The 16251-nt window shown below is 48.3% G+C and overlaps 1 protein-coding gene across 3 annotated transcripts in view; it reads left to right on the forward strand.

The window, feature by feature from the left end:
* The window catches only part of LOC146817848 (amine sulfotransferase-like), a 315351-nt gene that overhangs the window by 42108 nt on the left and 256992 nt on the right, over positions 1 to 16251 (forward strand). For all 3 annotated transcript variants that reach the window (XM_085611313.1, XM_085611315.1, XM_085611314.1), the window contains one exon: positions 7430 to 7603. In XM_085611313.1, the coding sequence (XP_085467439.1) occupies positions 7444 to 7603 (160 nt within the window). In that variant the 5' untranslated portion in view covers positions 7430 to 7443. The remainder of the gene's footprint in view (positions 1 to 7429; positions 7604 to 16251) is intronic.

Raw genomic sequence — 16251 nt, forward strand, 5'->3', positions numbered from 1 at the left:
TCCTCAAGTAGGTGTAATTGCTTGGTTACATTTTCTACAAATTCATCTATATAGGCATTGTGGATCCCCAATGGTACAAATCTGGATTTATTTCTCAAACCAATCATTTGTAAATAGGATTGTAAATATGATATGATGTACAAATGGTATATTTTATACTCATTGTTTATATGTATGTTTATGATTATTTGTAGCCCTGAAGAAGTCCGTGTGGACGAAACGCGTTGGCTACGCAGATTTTAAGAAGAATATTGAATAAAGACATTTTAAACGGAACCTGCTGATTGGACTTACTTCTGTCTGAATTTGCTTGTTGTATTATATATAATCTTCATGGTGTGCTGGATCATATTTTTCTTGAGTACAATTTAATTGGAGATTTAGAGGTATTGAATCTCAGATCCTTAAGCACCCGAAATAAATCTGTAAAACTTTTGACTAATTCTAATAATAGGTGCAGATAAGATTGCCTCATACCTCTTCCCTTGTGTTTGATCAGCCATTCATTCCTATGGGCCTGGAGGCCCATAGGAATGAATGGGAAGCCATTTACTATTACCGATTCGGTAAATACCGAATCGGTAATAGGGGAAGCATAATCATGGGTGGCAGGGTGTTACATTGACACCCTCTTGCACCCCTGATTCGTGCATGTGTGCACATGTGGCGCACATACATGCCCTAAGGGCATGTATGTCTGCCACATGGCACTTTTAAAGCAGCCAAATTTAGCTTTTTGAAAGGTATTCGTTATTTAACATCAACCTGTAGTTGGTGTTAAATACTGAATCCTTACTACTGAAATTCACTCACTTGAGTGCTCCCTACATATGATTTAAGGATTCGGTAATTTACCGAATCTGTATTTTACCCATTCGGTATTTTACCGATCCCTTACCGATTCGGTAAATTACCGAATCCTTAGATCATGCCTCCTACATCTCAAATGCCTAAATACCGGTCGGTAACGGGATATTTACCGAATTTCGGCCGTTACCGACCGGTATTTAGCTACCTACATGAGGCCCTAGATGAAATAAACTGACAGGGGCATAAAATATGTTATGTTGCATAGATTTTAAGGTCATAAGCAGGCGCCTAATGGTCATTTTTTAAATGTATTTATATTTTATGTAGGGCATACCTTAAAGATGACTTTGAACGTTCTAAGCTTCTCTTTTTTTGTGCATTCTTATTGTAAAGATGGGATGATACTTTTTTTTTCGGTCGCTGCTGCTCGATCTATCTCTGGAGGATGAACAGACATACTTTTACTTTAAGTACGATAAGTTTCTAAACCTATGCCATATAACAGTTGCTGCCGGGTCCATCATTGAATGGGCAAAACTTACTAGTACTTTATTTTCAGTGTACTCTAGAAGGCCACTCAACTACACCCTCTCTTCAACAGATCTAGCCATAATATTTCTCGCACTTTACGTTCAGTGTATCTGTTAGACCTGGCATGATTTGGTGTGTTTCCCCTGTCTTTTTGCATTCTAACTCCTAGTTTTGGCTCTGTTTTTGCTGGTTTTGTGTCTCTGTGCCCTTTATCATTGCTGTTCAGTGTTAAAGTGCAAGTGCTGGAGAAGCTGTGAGGAGTGACTACCGCTTTGCTGTGTTGGCCAGCAGTGGCTGCTTCTGTCATGGGCAGAGAAAGGACTGTATTGAACTTTCTGCAACTTCTTTGTTTGAGTTTCTCCAAGGGCTTGAGGTAAAGGTTGCCCCCCTGTTCAAGAACTATCAGGAACAGTAATGACTTCAAGTTAATCAGCTATCAGCACTGGGAACTGTGTGTTTTGTGTAGCAACAGAAGAAGAAGCAACCCGGTGACGTCCACAACGCCGCTGCCGGGTCTGTGTCCTGAAGGCACCTCAGAGGGCACCTCCACACTTCGCACCACAGCCCTGGTCTCACTGATGATGCCAGTCGACGCCACCACTGAGCCGCTGCCTGCACTGTGACCCGTGGGCACCGCACTTCACACTGCCTCGCTGCACGACGCCCTGCAGTGTGCTGCAAGGCTCTTCTTTGAGCCTCACTTTATTAAACAAATATGTTCAGCCGCTTTCATACATCATCTGCAAACTGAGTTTCACAATGTTCTCCTATGCAGATGACACCCAGATTGTTCTCTCATTGTCACAAAACACGAATGCAACCTTTGACAGACTTAATATCTGTCTGGAAGAGGTATCCAACTGGCTGGCCTCCAGCAGCCTTAAGTTAAATTCTCCAGGAAGACCTTAAGCACACACCACCAGTCTCATAGTAGCTGAGGCTGGAGATCAATCAATCAATCAATCATAGTATTTATAGAGCGCAATACATACAGGTGAGGGTCTCAAGGCACTGGAGGGGGGGGAATGCTGCTACTGTTTGAAGAGCCAGGTCTTGCGAAGTCTTCTGAAGGTTAGGAGGTCTTCAGTCTGCCGCAGGCGGATGGGGAGGGTGTTCCATGTCTTGGCGGAGAGGTGGGAGAATGATCTGCCGCCGGCGGTTCCTCTTCGTATGCGGGGGACGGTGGTGAGGGCTCGGACTGCGGAGCGGAGCTGGCGGGTGGGGGTGTAGAGTCGGATGTTGAGGTACGCTGGTCTGGTGTTGTGGAGTGCCTTGTGTGCGTGGGTGAGGAGCTTGAAGGTTATCCTCTTGTTGATGGAGAGCCAGTGCAGGTCTTTCAGGTGGGGTAGGATGTGGCTGCGGAGAGGGATGTCGAGGATCAGGCGGGCCGAGGTGTTCTGGATGCGTTGGAGCCGTTTCAGGAGTTTGGCCGGGGCTCCTGCGTAGAGTGCGTTGCCATAGTCCAGTCTACTGCTGACGAGGGCCTGGGTGACAGTCTTTCTCGTTTCGGTGGGGATCCACTTGAAAATCCTGCGAAGCATGCAGAGGGTGTTGAAGTAGGAGGAGGAGACGGCGTTGACCTGCTTCGTCATGGAGTGGGTGGAGTCGAGCATGACCCCTAGATTGAGTGCGTGGTCGGTGGGTGTAGGGGGTGCTCCTAGTGCAGTCGGCCACCAGGAGTCGTCCCAGGCCGAGGGGGTGGGTCCGAGGATGTGGACCTCCGTCTTGTCCGAGTTCAGCTTCAGTCGGCTGTTTCTCATCTAGTCGGCGATGGAGTGCATTCCTTTTTGGAGGTTGTTTTTGGCGGTGTGGGGGGGTCTTTGGTGAGGGAGAGGATCAGCTGGGTGTCGTTGGCGTAGGAGATGATGTTGAGGCCGTGTCGTCGTGCTACGTGGGCGAGCGGTGCCATGTAGACGTTGAACAGCGTTGGGCTGAGGGATGAGCCTTGGGGGACGCCGCAGATTATCTCGGTGGATTCGGAGCGGAAGGGGGGGAGACAGACGCTCTGAATTCTGCTGGAGAGGAAGGAGGTGGTCCAGTCCAAGGCCTTCTCTTGGATTCCGGCTTCGTGGAGGCGTGTTCTTAGTGTGCGGTGGCAGACCGTGTCGACGGCGGCTGACAGGTCCAGGAGGATGAGGGCCGTGGTTTCTCCATTGTCAAGCAGTGTCCTGATGTCGTCGGTGGCGGCGATGAGGGCAGTTTCGGTGCTGTGGTTGCTGCAGAACCCGGACTGGGACGGGTCCAGGATGTTGTTTCCTTCGAGGAAGCTGGTCAGTTGTTTGTTGACAGCCTTTTAGATGACCTTCGCCGGGAATGGGAGCAGGGAGATGGGTCGTAAGTTCTTGAGGTCCTTGGGGTCCGCCTTGGGTTTCTTGAGTAAGGCGTTGATCTCTGCATGCTTCCAGCTCTCCGGGAAAGTCGTTGTCTCGAAGGAGATGTTGATGGTTTTCCGGAGTTGGGGTGCGATGGTGCTTTGTTGAAGATGTGGTGTGGGCAGGGGTCATCCGGGGATCCGGAGTGGACGGTGTTCATGATCTTTATGGTGTTGTTGATGTTGGTCCAGGGCAGCAGGCGGTTGGTGCGGGTGGTGGTTGTGGGAGCGGGGGTCTCAGTGGTTGCTGGGGTGGTGACGGCGTTGAAGCTGTCGTGGATGTCTGCGATCTTGCGATGGAAGAAGGTGGCCAGCGAGTCGCACAGGTCTTGAGACGGTGGGATGTCGTTGGTATTGGAGCTGGGGTTGGAGAGTTCCTTCACGATACTGAAGAGCTCTTTGCTGTTGTGTGCGTTGTTGTCTAGGCGGTCTTTGAAGGAGGTCTTTTTGGCAGGTCTAATGAGGTGGTGGTGTCTGTGGGTGGCGTTCTTGTGAGCTGTGTAGCTTTCCGGTGTTTTTTCACGGGTCCAGTTCTTTTTGAGTTTTCGGCAGGTTCGCTTGGAGGCCTGGAGGTCTTCGGTGAACCAGCTGGCTCTTTTGCTGGTGTGGGTGTTGGGGGGGTTTCTTGAGTGGGTGAGGGTGTTGGCGCAGTCATCGATCCACTGTCTGAGGCTGCGGGCTGCGGCGTCGGGGTCGGTCGGGTCTGCGGGTGGGCTCTGGGCGAGGGCGGTGGTTAGCTGGTCCTCGGTGACCTTGCTCCATTTATGGCAAGGCATCTGTTGGGTGTGGTGGGTTTCTGGAAGGTGAAGTGGATGCAGCGGTGGTCGGTCCAGTAGAGTTCGCTGGTGTGGTTGAAGGAGACATGGGTGCTTGCTGAGAAGATGGGGTCAAGCGTGTGTCTGGCGGAGTGGGTGGGTGTTGTGACGAGTTGTCTGAGTCCAAGGTTGGCGAAGTTGTCGATCAGGGTGGAAGAGTTGGGGTCGTTGTTGTTCTCGAGGTGGAAGTTCAGGTCCCCGAGGAGGATGTAGTCCGTGGAGGCGAGGGTGTGTGTGCTGATAAAGTCGGCGATGGAGTCGCTGAACTGTGGTCGGGATCCGGGGGGCCTGTAGACGAGGGTGCCTCTGAGGGTGGTGTTGGGGTCGGTGTGGATCTGGAAGTGCAGGTGTTCGGCGGTGCTGAGGGTGTCGTCGGTGTTGGTTGAGACTTTGAGAGTGTTCCTGTGGATGATGGCAATTCCTCCTCCTACTCCGTTGGTGCGGTCCTTGCGGGTGATCTTGTAGCCTTCTGGGATGGCTATGGCGATGTCGGGTGCCGAGGAGGGGTTCAGCCAGGTCTCCGTCAGGAAGGCGACGTCTGGGGCGTTGGTGTCGAGTAGGTCCCAGAGTTCGACGGCGTGTTTGCAGGCAGAGCGGGTTTAAGCAGGATGCATCTGAGGAAGTTGGGTTCTTCGGTGGGTGGGTTGGAGGGCCGGATGCTGGTGAAGCTGCAGTTCCGGCAGGAGAAGGGTCCTTGGGTGCACTTCGGGGCGGCCAGGCAGCAGGTGCGTGATTGTCCGGCGTTGAGTGCGGGGAGGATTTTGGAGTCGTAGCGGAGGCGGGCGTCGTGGTGTTCGCGGGGGCCAGGGGTCCTGGCGCTGGGCGCTGTTCAGGCGTGGACGGGCACAGACGGGCTTGCCTTAGGCGCACCCGCTGCGCGCGTCCACTGCGCGGCCTCCATATGTGGGGCTGAGGGAAGGAGGAGCAGATGGGAGGCGGGAGCGGGGCGGCGAATGGGAAGCAGGGGGGCGGGACCGCAGGGGATGCAGCAGCGGGAAATACAGAGGGGGAAGCGGGCGGGGGTCACAGAAGGCAAAAAGTGGACAGTGGGCAAAATGGGGGCACAAGGGGGAAGGATATCAGAGCTGGAGACAATCAGGGGCACAGAAGAAAACAGCAGGAAAACACAGTAATAGTTACGTCAGATGGGAATACAGGCGATCGGGAAGCAGGACACAACAAAATGTGAGCGGCAGCAGCGGCGGGCTCAGGGCACACAGGGGGGCTGTGTGGCGGTGAGGGGAGCGACCTGCCTGGTGACAGGGTCAAGGGTCGCTCTCTTTACCGCTGCGTGGCCTCCATATGTGGGGCTGAGGGAGGGAGGAGCAGCTGGGAGACGGGAGCGGGGCGGCGAATGGGAAGCAGGGGGGCGGGGACGCAGCGGCGGGAAATACGGAGGGGGGAGCGGGCAGGGGTCACAGAAGGCAAAAAGTGGACACTGGGCAAAATGGGGGCACAAGGGGGAAGGACAACAGAGCTGGAGACAATCAGGGGCACAGAAGAAAACAGCAGAAAAACACAGTAATAGTTACGTCAGATCGGAATGCAGGCGATCGGGAAGCGGGACACAACAAAATGTGAGCGGCAGCAGCGGCGGGCTCGGGGCACACAGGGGAGCGGTGTGGTGGTGTGGCGGTGAGGGGAGAGACCTGCCTGGTGACAGGGTCAAGGGTCGCTCTCTCTACCGCTGCGCGGCCTCCATATGTGGGGCTGAGGGAGGGAGGAGCAGCTGGGAGGCGGGAGCGGAGCGGCGAATGGGAAGCAGATGGGTGGGGCCGCAGGGGACTCAGCGGTGGGAAATACGGAGGGGGACAATCAGGGGCACAGAAGAAAACAGCAGAAAAACACAGTAATAGTTACGTCAGATCGGAATGCAGGCGATCGGGAAGCGGGACACAACAAAATGTGAGTGGCAGCAGTGGCGGACTCAGGGCACACAGGGGGACTGTGTGGCGGTGAGGGGAGCGACCTGCCTGGTGACAGGGTCAAGGCTTGTAGGCAGTGAATAATAGGCTTGGTGATGCCCTGAATGTTGTGCAATAAAAAATCTGTGAACAGCAAGGTCAGATCAAGAACTAGGATCTGTGATATTTAACAGATGTAGATGAAATTTTCTACCACATAAAATATGTATATGTAGTTCATTTTTTGCATTAGTGTGTTTAGTGTTTGTGATGGGAACATGGTGTTGTCAAGAAAGTAGAAGGTTGGTGGTGATTGGGAAGGTGGTGAACAACCACAAAGGACCTCATTATGAGTTACTCGTAATCTACTATCGGCCTAGCAATGGAAGTTACCAGGCACATCAGGATTATGAGTACAGTGGAAAAACCATATGCCTGCACAGTTTCCCCTGAGGCATCCATGGTGCGAAGCGGTCAAAACTCTGGTTAAAATTATGACCAGGAAAGAGGAAAAACAGGGAATCAAATGTGGTATCTCCCTTTCCCTGGTTATTCCCCTTTCCTTAGTTGTACTGCAGGGTCAATCTCATAATTTGTTGGGGTTTACGACCTCTGGAAATTCTGGTCCAATTACCAGCATCTCCAGGGGACAGAATTACGAAGCCATTACAAGGTTTCTCACATGAGGGCCAGGGTGGTAATTTTATATTCACTTAACTTTCTTTCCTCCCCGATTACACTTATCAGTAAGCCTCTTAAAATGTTGCAATACGTGTGTAAATAGGGTGGATATCAGATATCTAATAAAATTGATGAGAGAATCCTATGATGAGATGATTTCAAACCTATGTTTGTGAATCAAACTACAAGAAAACACCCTCGCTCTCCCACTCTCAGCGTAGGAGAGGACTCACTATTTGATGTCTCAAAAAGAAGACTTGATTTAGCAATCTTTACATAATATCTGTGTAGTATTTCAGTTTGTCATATGTTTCCAGTTTCAGGCACTTTGATGATGGCTGAGATTCTACCAGTGGCAGATGATCCTTACCTTTGCCAATATAAAGGATTCACTTTTGTAAAGGACGGGTTTAATCCAGAAGATGTAGATTTGTTGGAGAAATTTGAAGTAAGAGACAGCGATATATTCCAAGTTGCATATCCAAAGTCTGGTAAGTTTCATGTGCTTTTCCTGAAACTGTTTAACATTCTTCACTCAAATAACTCTTTGTGGTAGTTGTGTTAAACCTTCTCCGTCCCAGGTGTTCAGAAATGCAGTTGAAAGTGATGTAAGCTCTTCAGTTGAAAAAATGCTTTATTTATCGTAGAAAGAAAGTGAACTAAAATATAAGCCTGTCATTATTTCTTCCTGCTACTGGTATCATGTTATGAGCCCCTTCACAGATGCAGGAGAGCTCAGCCTTAATGCCCATTGAAAACTGTTTCCTTCAGATATCATTCGTTCTTCCTTCCGGCAATAGCAATAACCACTTGTTGCCACCCAGCCTCCTGTTTTATTGCCTCTGACTCAATCTTATTTAGGAAGTCCCTCTCCTGGGACCGCTCTGAACCCGAATCTATTGTTTGAGGCTAGCCGTGTAGTGGAAGGCTCAATCTTTGTAGATCTATGAGGACGGAGTAAACTGGGTGAGTTTCAGGGGTCTTGCACTTGTTTTTCAGAAAAGTTACTTCCTTGTAAGCAAGACGCTGTGTAGAGTAGAGTTCCATAAACTCTCTTCTTTCTATTACCATTCTGTGTAGTCCTCTGATGAGCCGTCCTTGCGCATCCAGCATTGATGTCTTTGGTTCCTTTGCGCCTCAGTTGCTGGCCCCCCCGGCCTAAGTTTCCTCTGACAAGAATTATTATGATTGGGTACCTAAATTGGATATTAAAAAGTGTTCTTGAGACATTTATAATTTTTCTCATGAGGTTGAGTTACCAAGAGTAGACCCTAGTTTTTTGTCTTTGTTTGTCTTTTGAATTGGTGATGGCCTGAGCAAATGTCGGCTTGGGATTGGATCTCCTTTTTGGGTTGTTGCGCAGAATCCTTCCCAATTCAGAGGGTGTCAGGGATTTAGGAAATCAGATTTTTCACTCCCCATTAGTCCATGCTTCTTTTTGCTCTTTGTGGCTCTTTGACTTTTTTTCGGATCCACAATGACTCTTGTTCGACTACTGGAGCCATTCCACTCATTTCCTGCTAGGAATCTACAGCACACAAGGCAGATAAGCTTGTCCTAGGTCATTTTAGCCAGCCACAACATCTTACAGCAGCTAGGGTATAACCAGCATAGGAAGACTCTGAAAGTGTCTGCACTTGATTCTCTCCTTGAGGCTATCTTTGGTTATTGTGGCATACACAAAGAATGGTGTCAGAAGCTTTAGGTATTCCACATCAACGTCCTAGGGGATTAATGACTGTCTATGTGATCCTGGTGTTATCTTGACATGTTCTGTCCTTTCATTAACCTTAGGGAGACCTTAAAAATAGTTTTTCTCTTACCTCTGTAATTAAAAGTACAATTATATACTCTAATAAATCATATTTTTAACAGAAATGAAATAATATATGTATTGTTGTTTTTTATATCTTAAAAATGGGTGAAGGAGTGCTGTCTCATTCATCTAATGTGGCTAGTCAGGAACTTCTAAATTAATGACATATTAATGTAAATTTAGTGCATTTATATAGCGCTCCGCACACCCCCGAAAGGGTCTCTCAGGCGCTGTGCACATACCGCTGTAGAACCCTTCCTGGCCTTTCCCTGTGAAGTGCCCACTCCTGGGCACCCCCAAGGTGAAGCCAGGCATCCTAGCGCTTTTGGGGCCGTTGTGGAGATTAAGTAAGCTATTGCCCAGAGTTGCAGAGTGGGACCCATGATTAGAATAGGCACCGAGGCGAGAATTATCGGGTCCGGGGAAATTGAGCACAAGACCCGCCAAGGCGGGAATTGAACCCTGGTCCGGGCCAGACCTCTGCATCAGGGTCTGCGCTCTGACCATTGAGCCACACTTCTCCACCCTATGCCCTATGCTCTATATTGGTTCACAATCAATCAGACGTGCCCGGTGTTAAAAATTGGATTTCTGGTTGGCTAGAGCATGCGCCTAAGCCAAGCAGAAACCACCACTCTAGTCAGGGCAAGGGAGTTACACGCAGAAGATAACCCCTGCTCACCCCCTTGGTAGCTTGGCACGAGCAGTTAAGCTTATCCCAGAGGCAATGTGTAAAGCATTTGCGCAACATGCACACACAGCAGCGACACACTAGGCACACCACAAAAGAAACTCCACACAAGGTTATATAAAAAATAGCCATTGTATTACTCATAAAACACATTAGAACTTAATCACATATGTACACTGTGCCACCTGGCACTAGGTATGATTTAACAGGGTTTCTGTAAGCTACAGGTTCAATCGGGCCACTGTCATAACAGCACGCTCACAGTTAGTGAGAACAACCAGTAACTACTGGTAAATACTGTACTTAGGATAGATACATTCTGCATAAACCCTCAGAAACAATGCTTATACATGTATTAGGCATACATCCTAACATCAGGGCATCATATTTAGAAGCCTTAGGCGCAGACCTCATCATTATGGCACCGTGATCACTGATCAGGTGCACAAATCACCTAAGGGCCTTATGCCCAAGCAAAACATGGAGGCGATCACCAGGCCGTCTGACCTTATCCTTGGGGGCCTGTAATGCCCTTGTCCCAAAGTGAGGGCTCGTCCCACTGCGTATCCCCTAACAAGGCTTCCATTAGCACACCTTAGCTGCAGGTGCAGCAGAGCAATGGCCCCAACTAGCCCCTACTACAATGGGGGGCAAGGGTGCAACTCACCCTTGTCTTTCCTTTAGAAAAATGCCCCCTACGTTGCAGCTGCCCGCAATCCGGCGGCGCTGCTGTGACCACAATTAGGCACAAAACAGTGTGTCTCGCAGGTCCCACTCACCAGGGCTTCTGCGGTCTCTTCCTGGTGAGCGGGCCCTCCTCTGGACTCTACCGGGAGCCTGCAAGGCTCCCACTCATTTCAGCTACCGGCCCTGCCCACAAGCAGGCTTAGGAAGCATGTGGTGCTTTCCTCTGCCACACAGGAACCCCGCCCTCAAACAGGCTGCACCTCTGCCTGAATTCCGGCTCAGGTGAAATTGCAGGTCGGCGCTTCCTGAGGCTTCCCCTTCCGGCTTTGCCTTCACCAGCCGGCCCCGCCTACAGTCATGCTCTTCCCAATTTCGCCTGTCTTCTGGTTCTGTCGACTTTTAGATAACGGCACGACTTCTTGTTCTGCGCCTGTATGGCAATCATGCATAAGAGCCACCTTCTCAGGCTCAAGCAATTAGATTCAAAAGTGCCCACCACACGCTCCTGGTGCGCGGGCACAGCGCTGAGGGGCACGGTAAGGGCAAGGTGCTCCTTGCGCTCCAGGTTGGTACACCAAGCACAGCACTCACCACACGCTGCTGCGGGTCAAGCCCACGCCAGGGGATCAACACCTTAGGACTCCTGCAGCGCACCAAGTCCCAAAAGCACACAGGGCAGAGCTGGGCCCAGGCAGGCCAGCTCACAGGGCCCTCCAGCAGAGAGGAAGTCCTTTGTGGCAGTTCCTCCTGGCACCCAGCAGTCCTTCAGCTGCAAGCAGGTACAACACTCTGTACATGGGGTCATAGCCCCAATATTTATACCACTTTTAGTCTTTGTTCTGCCGTGGCACAGGCCACTGGACCTGTTCCAACCAGTTCAAGGTGGCACTTCACAAGTGCACAACAGTCCCCATTGTTAGTGTAGACTCTGGCCCGAGACACCCCAAAGGGGGGCGGGGCAAAATTGTGTAAGGCAGGCACAGTCCTATTCAGGTCCAGTTGCTACTCCTCCCAATACTCCAAATGCAGATCAAGCCTATTCAGCCTAGTGCTGACTCACCCAGTCCCTCTGGAGCCACTGTACCTCCCCAGGTCCTGTCATCCAGAGCCAGACATGCAATACACAACAGACAGGCACAAAGACACATAGCACACAGAAATGCCCACTTCTAAAATTGGCATTTCTAAAATAGTGATAATAAATCTGCGAACACCATTACGCAGCATTTATTACTACTATTCCAAATATACCAAACTTGATCATGCTACTCCTTTTATGTCAGGAATTACCACTGAAACACATATCAGGGAATCCCCAATTCATTCCTATGAGAGGGCAGCCTCACAGTAGTGAGAAGCCAAAATGGCTGTTTGTCACTACCAGGACATGCCACACAGTTAAGGCACATGCCTTACCTTTTACCTACAGCGCACCCTGCCCATAGGGCTAGCTAGGGCCTACCTCTGGGTGACTGATATGTAGTAAAAGGAGAGTTACAGACGTGGCACCCACTCTACGTGCCACGTCACAGCGGCCGTAAACTGCACGCGGAGGCCCTGCAATGGCAGAGGCCTGAGACAGGTTTGAAAGGCTACTTTGGTGGGTGGTGCAAGCAGCACTGCCAGCCCACCAGTAGCACTTAATTCAGTGGCCCTGGGTATATCAGATACTACTTTACAAGGGACTGATAGGTAAATTAAATATGCCAAACAGGTGTAGACCAATCTTACCACGTTTACCATAGAGAGCAGACGCACTTTAGCATTGAACAGCAGTGATAAAGTGCCCAGAGTCCTAAAACCACCAACACCAGGTCAGAAAAAATACCAGGAGGAAGGCAAAAAGTTCAGGGATGACCCTGCAAAAAGGGCCAAGTCTTACACCCAGTCAAACAATTACATCAACAGTCCTTTCAATTGTAGCTAGTTGTTCGCAAAAACTGACAAGAACATCTCAAGTCAATAGGCTCTTCGTACAGACCCTACAGTCGTACTCAAATACAGATAGTTTTGACTTGGTTATGTTTCTGTATGGGTAATTGTTATATGTATATACATTTAAATAAATATCTTAAAAGACAAAATGCTCATATGTATATTGGAACAAGAGACAAGCTTTCACAATAGGTTGCTCTTTTCAAAAATAAAAAAATAAATGATTTGATTATTATTTAGACATATTCTGATATATGGCAAAGTGGTAGAATGATTGCTTATTATGTGACCTCTGAATGGGATCTAGTTCAAGCGTGCAAAATGTAATGTTGTTTCTAGTACATATGTTTACTGGTCTTTCTTTGAGCAAGGTTCTCCATATTGTTTGTTGTAGCAAAAAAGTACTAGCCATCTTGAGTCTCTACTGGAAAGGTATCTGGGGACAAGGTAAAGGCCATACACACACGTGCATAAAACGCAATACAACATACCTATTATTTTGAGGACCGGCCATTGACCGTAATGAAGTGTGTAATTGCTATTCTAATTCCACGCGTGCTGTGATAGTACGGTACGTTATAAATTTGATCAAGGCAAATCTAACTGCGCTCTTACTTTTTTGATACTCACTCTAAAGTACCTAAACACACTACGGGGATGGGTCCTCACAACGCACTGGTCCTCACAAAGACATTTTTGTCTCTCTCTCTCCTCTCCTCTCCTCTCCTCTCCTCTCCTCTCCTCTCCTCTCCTCTCCTCTCCTCTCCTCTCTCTCTCGTATAGAGTTTGCTTTCTATTGAAAATCATTTTCTTGTGTTTTTTAATTACATTGTTAGACAAAGCTTTTTCAAAATTCTTTATTTTTCCATTTTGTAATAACTACACGGTTGGTTGATATGAGCAGGCTGTACAAGGGGAACGATTGCCACAAGGGAGTCAGCCAATTACAGTTACCAATAATTATACATATGCATATACCTGGAAACATATGCAACACAGTATTATGAGCTTTCGGGCTCATCACTGATTGATCCACTATCATTCGCATCTGAGTTTGTGATCGCTCGCTACCATGTCAGTGGTTAAGAGATCCCTGCAGAGTTCTCTCCACATTCTAAGGTCCTCATCCAATTTCTCATCCTTCCTGCACTCTTTCCTCTGCAGTCGACCACTCATGCACGTCCTGTAACCAGTCGTCCACTAAGGAGAAGCGTCTATACATCAGTACTATGGCAACTCTTCGCCTCCCTAATACAGGATTAATTGCAATAATTTATATGCCATCTTACGCTTTTTGGGTCTGGGAACTTGCCCTATCAGGCAATGCATAGGGGTTGCCTCCACTCGAAAGCCAGTAAGCACCCTTGCTCGCTCAGCCACACATATCCAGAATTGTTGTACCTCAGGACACCCCCAGTGCATAAAGTCCGCTCCTTCCCTACTACATCTGCGACAGGCATCAGAGCAGTCTGGGTCAATATGATTCAGCCTCACTGGAGTCAAATACACACGGTGCAGGTAATTAAAGCGTATTAACTTGAAACAGGAATCGCAGGATACTGTGTGAGTTAGGGTGCATGCTGTTTTCCAAGTCCTGTCACTCATGGGCGACTGTAGATCTCCGTCCCAGGCACTCTGTGCCCTGAGAGGTGGAGTCCTTGAGTCTGCCCTCATGGCCTTATAAAACAGTGAAATGAATCGACATTCACTCCCGTAGGTAAGCATAACGTCAAGACTTTTGGTCGTCTGAGGGGCGTTCGGAAATGTAGGCGATGTTGTTCTGGCCAAGTCTGTTAGGCTTGCATGTTGCAAGTGCTGTCCTCGCCCCAAAACAGACCCTTCACAAGCCTGTTTATACGTGACAAAGGTTGCATTAGGATACAAGTTTGCTAGTCTCTGACATCCGCCCGCCCTCCATGTTTGAAATGAGATGCTTTCCACCATTTTTCACACTGGAGCTAGGGTCCAGATATTCAGTTCCCGGTGAAAAGGCACATGCCTGAGTATGCACTTCATGAATTCTTGCCATATATAAGTGGTCTGTTTGACCATGTACAAAATGTCTGTGGATGCACCCCGTCCCCTCCATAAGGTCACTGGTAGACTATTTGACTGTATTCGCCCTCTGAGCAGACGCTTTTCCCAGTTGTCTGCCTCATCCAACTACCGGCCAGCATGTTGGAGACGTGTCCCAAAGTAGTATTTGTTAGACAAAGCTTTGCAAAAAATGCCAACCAATTTGAGTTCAGCATGAGACAGTTTTGTGTAGATTCATTAAGTGGAAGGCATATAAAAGGGGCAGTAGCCACATTTCCAATTTAAACTTCCAGAAAATTCTGTGCCATCTGATACAGAAAAACACACTGACCGGAATTACACCAAACTTGCCATTAAAGTAGAACTTTACTCGAGAAAGCGCCTTTGCTTGGTGTAAATCTGTTTAACTTGAAGAAAAAGGTCGAGACTGCCATTAAGTAACACGCAGATGCAGTCCCTTGAGCCTGATAAAAAAGAAATGAAGGAGCCAAAAGGTGGCATTTTGAGTCATGTGGACAGAAATCAGATGCTCTTGGTCACTGAGTTCCATCTGGTCTATTGTAGAAGTGTGCAGCTAAGCTGTCAATGTAGTGCTCGAGTTTGGTTAAATTCGTATCAGTGCAGCAGGCTAAGTCATGATGGTCTTGTAGCGTGTAGCAGGTGCAATGGCCAACTGTGTATTTTCTACATTAGGACATGCTTTCCGTTTTAGTTTGAGGTCCAGTCATGGGACCTGTCATCCAGCAGTCCTTGATGCACTCTGGAGTAGTAAACCTTACTGCTCAAGATCCCATCAAGGCTTCTGAAGTAGACAATGTGAATAACAAATTGGAGAACAAGAAAAACTACTGACGACAATAAAAATAATACTTGTTAAATGTAATATACACGTGTGAAAGGCATGTTCCATTTACTTTTATCTGTATTTGTTTTGTACTGATTAAATTAGCATTTGCCTCAAAATCCAGGTGGTCCCTTTCCAGTTAACCTATTTAGCTTGCTGTTTACATTTTGAAATGAATTCAGATCGTTCAAGTACGACCTGGGGCAGTTTTTCCATTATGGCTCTGGAACTGCACCATTTTGAAATTTCTACACGTTTACCACAAAAAATATGAAATAGTTCGATTTATTTAGAGGTACAATCATATCTCTAAACTAATCGATGTATTTAAATCTAGGCTGTCTGTCCTAAGCTGCCTGCCCCGCCTCGCTATGAAGCAGGAGACTACAGCCAGGCAGTAAATCAACTTTCTGCAATGTGATGCATGGAGCAGGGCTTACCATTCTAAAGCCCTTCATTGCCATTGTAGTCTATAATAGTACTCACTATAGGTCAGTGACGCTGTCAGCATCAAACTTCTGGCGCCAGAGTTTGAATTCATGTTCCGGACCGGACATCCATCATTCACATTCATCAAACAGTAGGATTGGATGCAAGCACTTGTGATTTGGAGCCTTTTCATCGGTAATGGTAAGTGTTATAAAGGTAATGTTGTGTTTTGTATGTTTTGCTGAGACCCCTGATTACGCTAACCTCCCCACTATGAAACTCCAGGCCCTGGCTGCAGGTCGCTGCAGGTGCCTGACACAAGTGAGGCACCATTTTTATCAAGAGACATGGGAGAACGCTGGGTGGTGGGAAATTTGTGTGAGCCGGTGATGCCACAACTTTCCCACACAAAAATGTATGAAAAAAGTGATTTTTTCTGCCAAAATTGAGGTTTTCAAGGGAATTCTGGGTAAGGAAACGTTGGGGGATCCACGCAAGCCATACCTCCCTGGAAGCCCGCGGGTGTCTAGTTTTCAGAACTGTGTGAGTTAGGTAGGTTTCCCTAGATGGCTGCCGAGCCCCGGGCCAAAAACTCATGGGACCCCCATGCAAAACCAGGTTGGGTTGTGATAGGTAATTTTGATGTCGCATCAATAGATTTTGGGCCCTTCCGTGCCGCGGGTATTTGGCCCACCCATAC

Source organism: Triturus cristatus, chromosome 6 (genome assembly GCF_964204655.1).
Source record: "Triturus cristatus chromosome 6, aTriCri1.1, whole genome shotgun sequence".
Taxonomy (NCBI): Eukaryota; Metazoa; Chordata; class Amphibia; order Caudata; family Salamandridae; genus Triturus; species Triturus cristatus.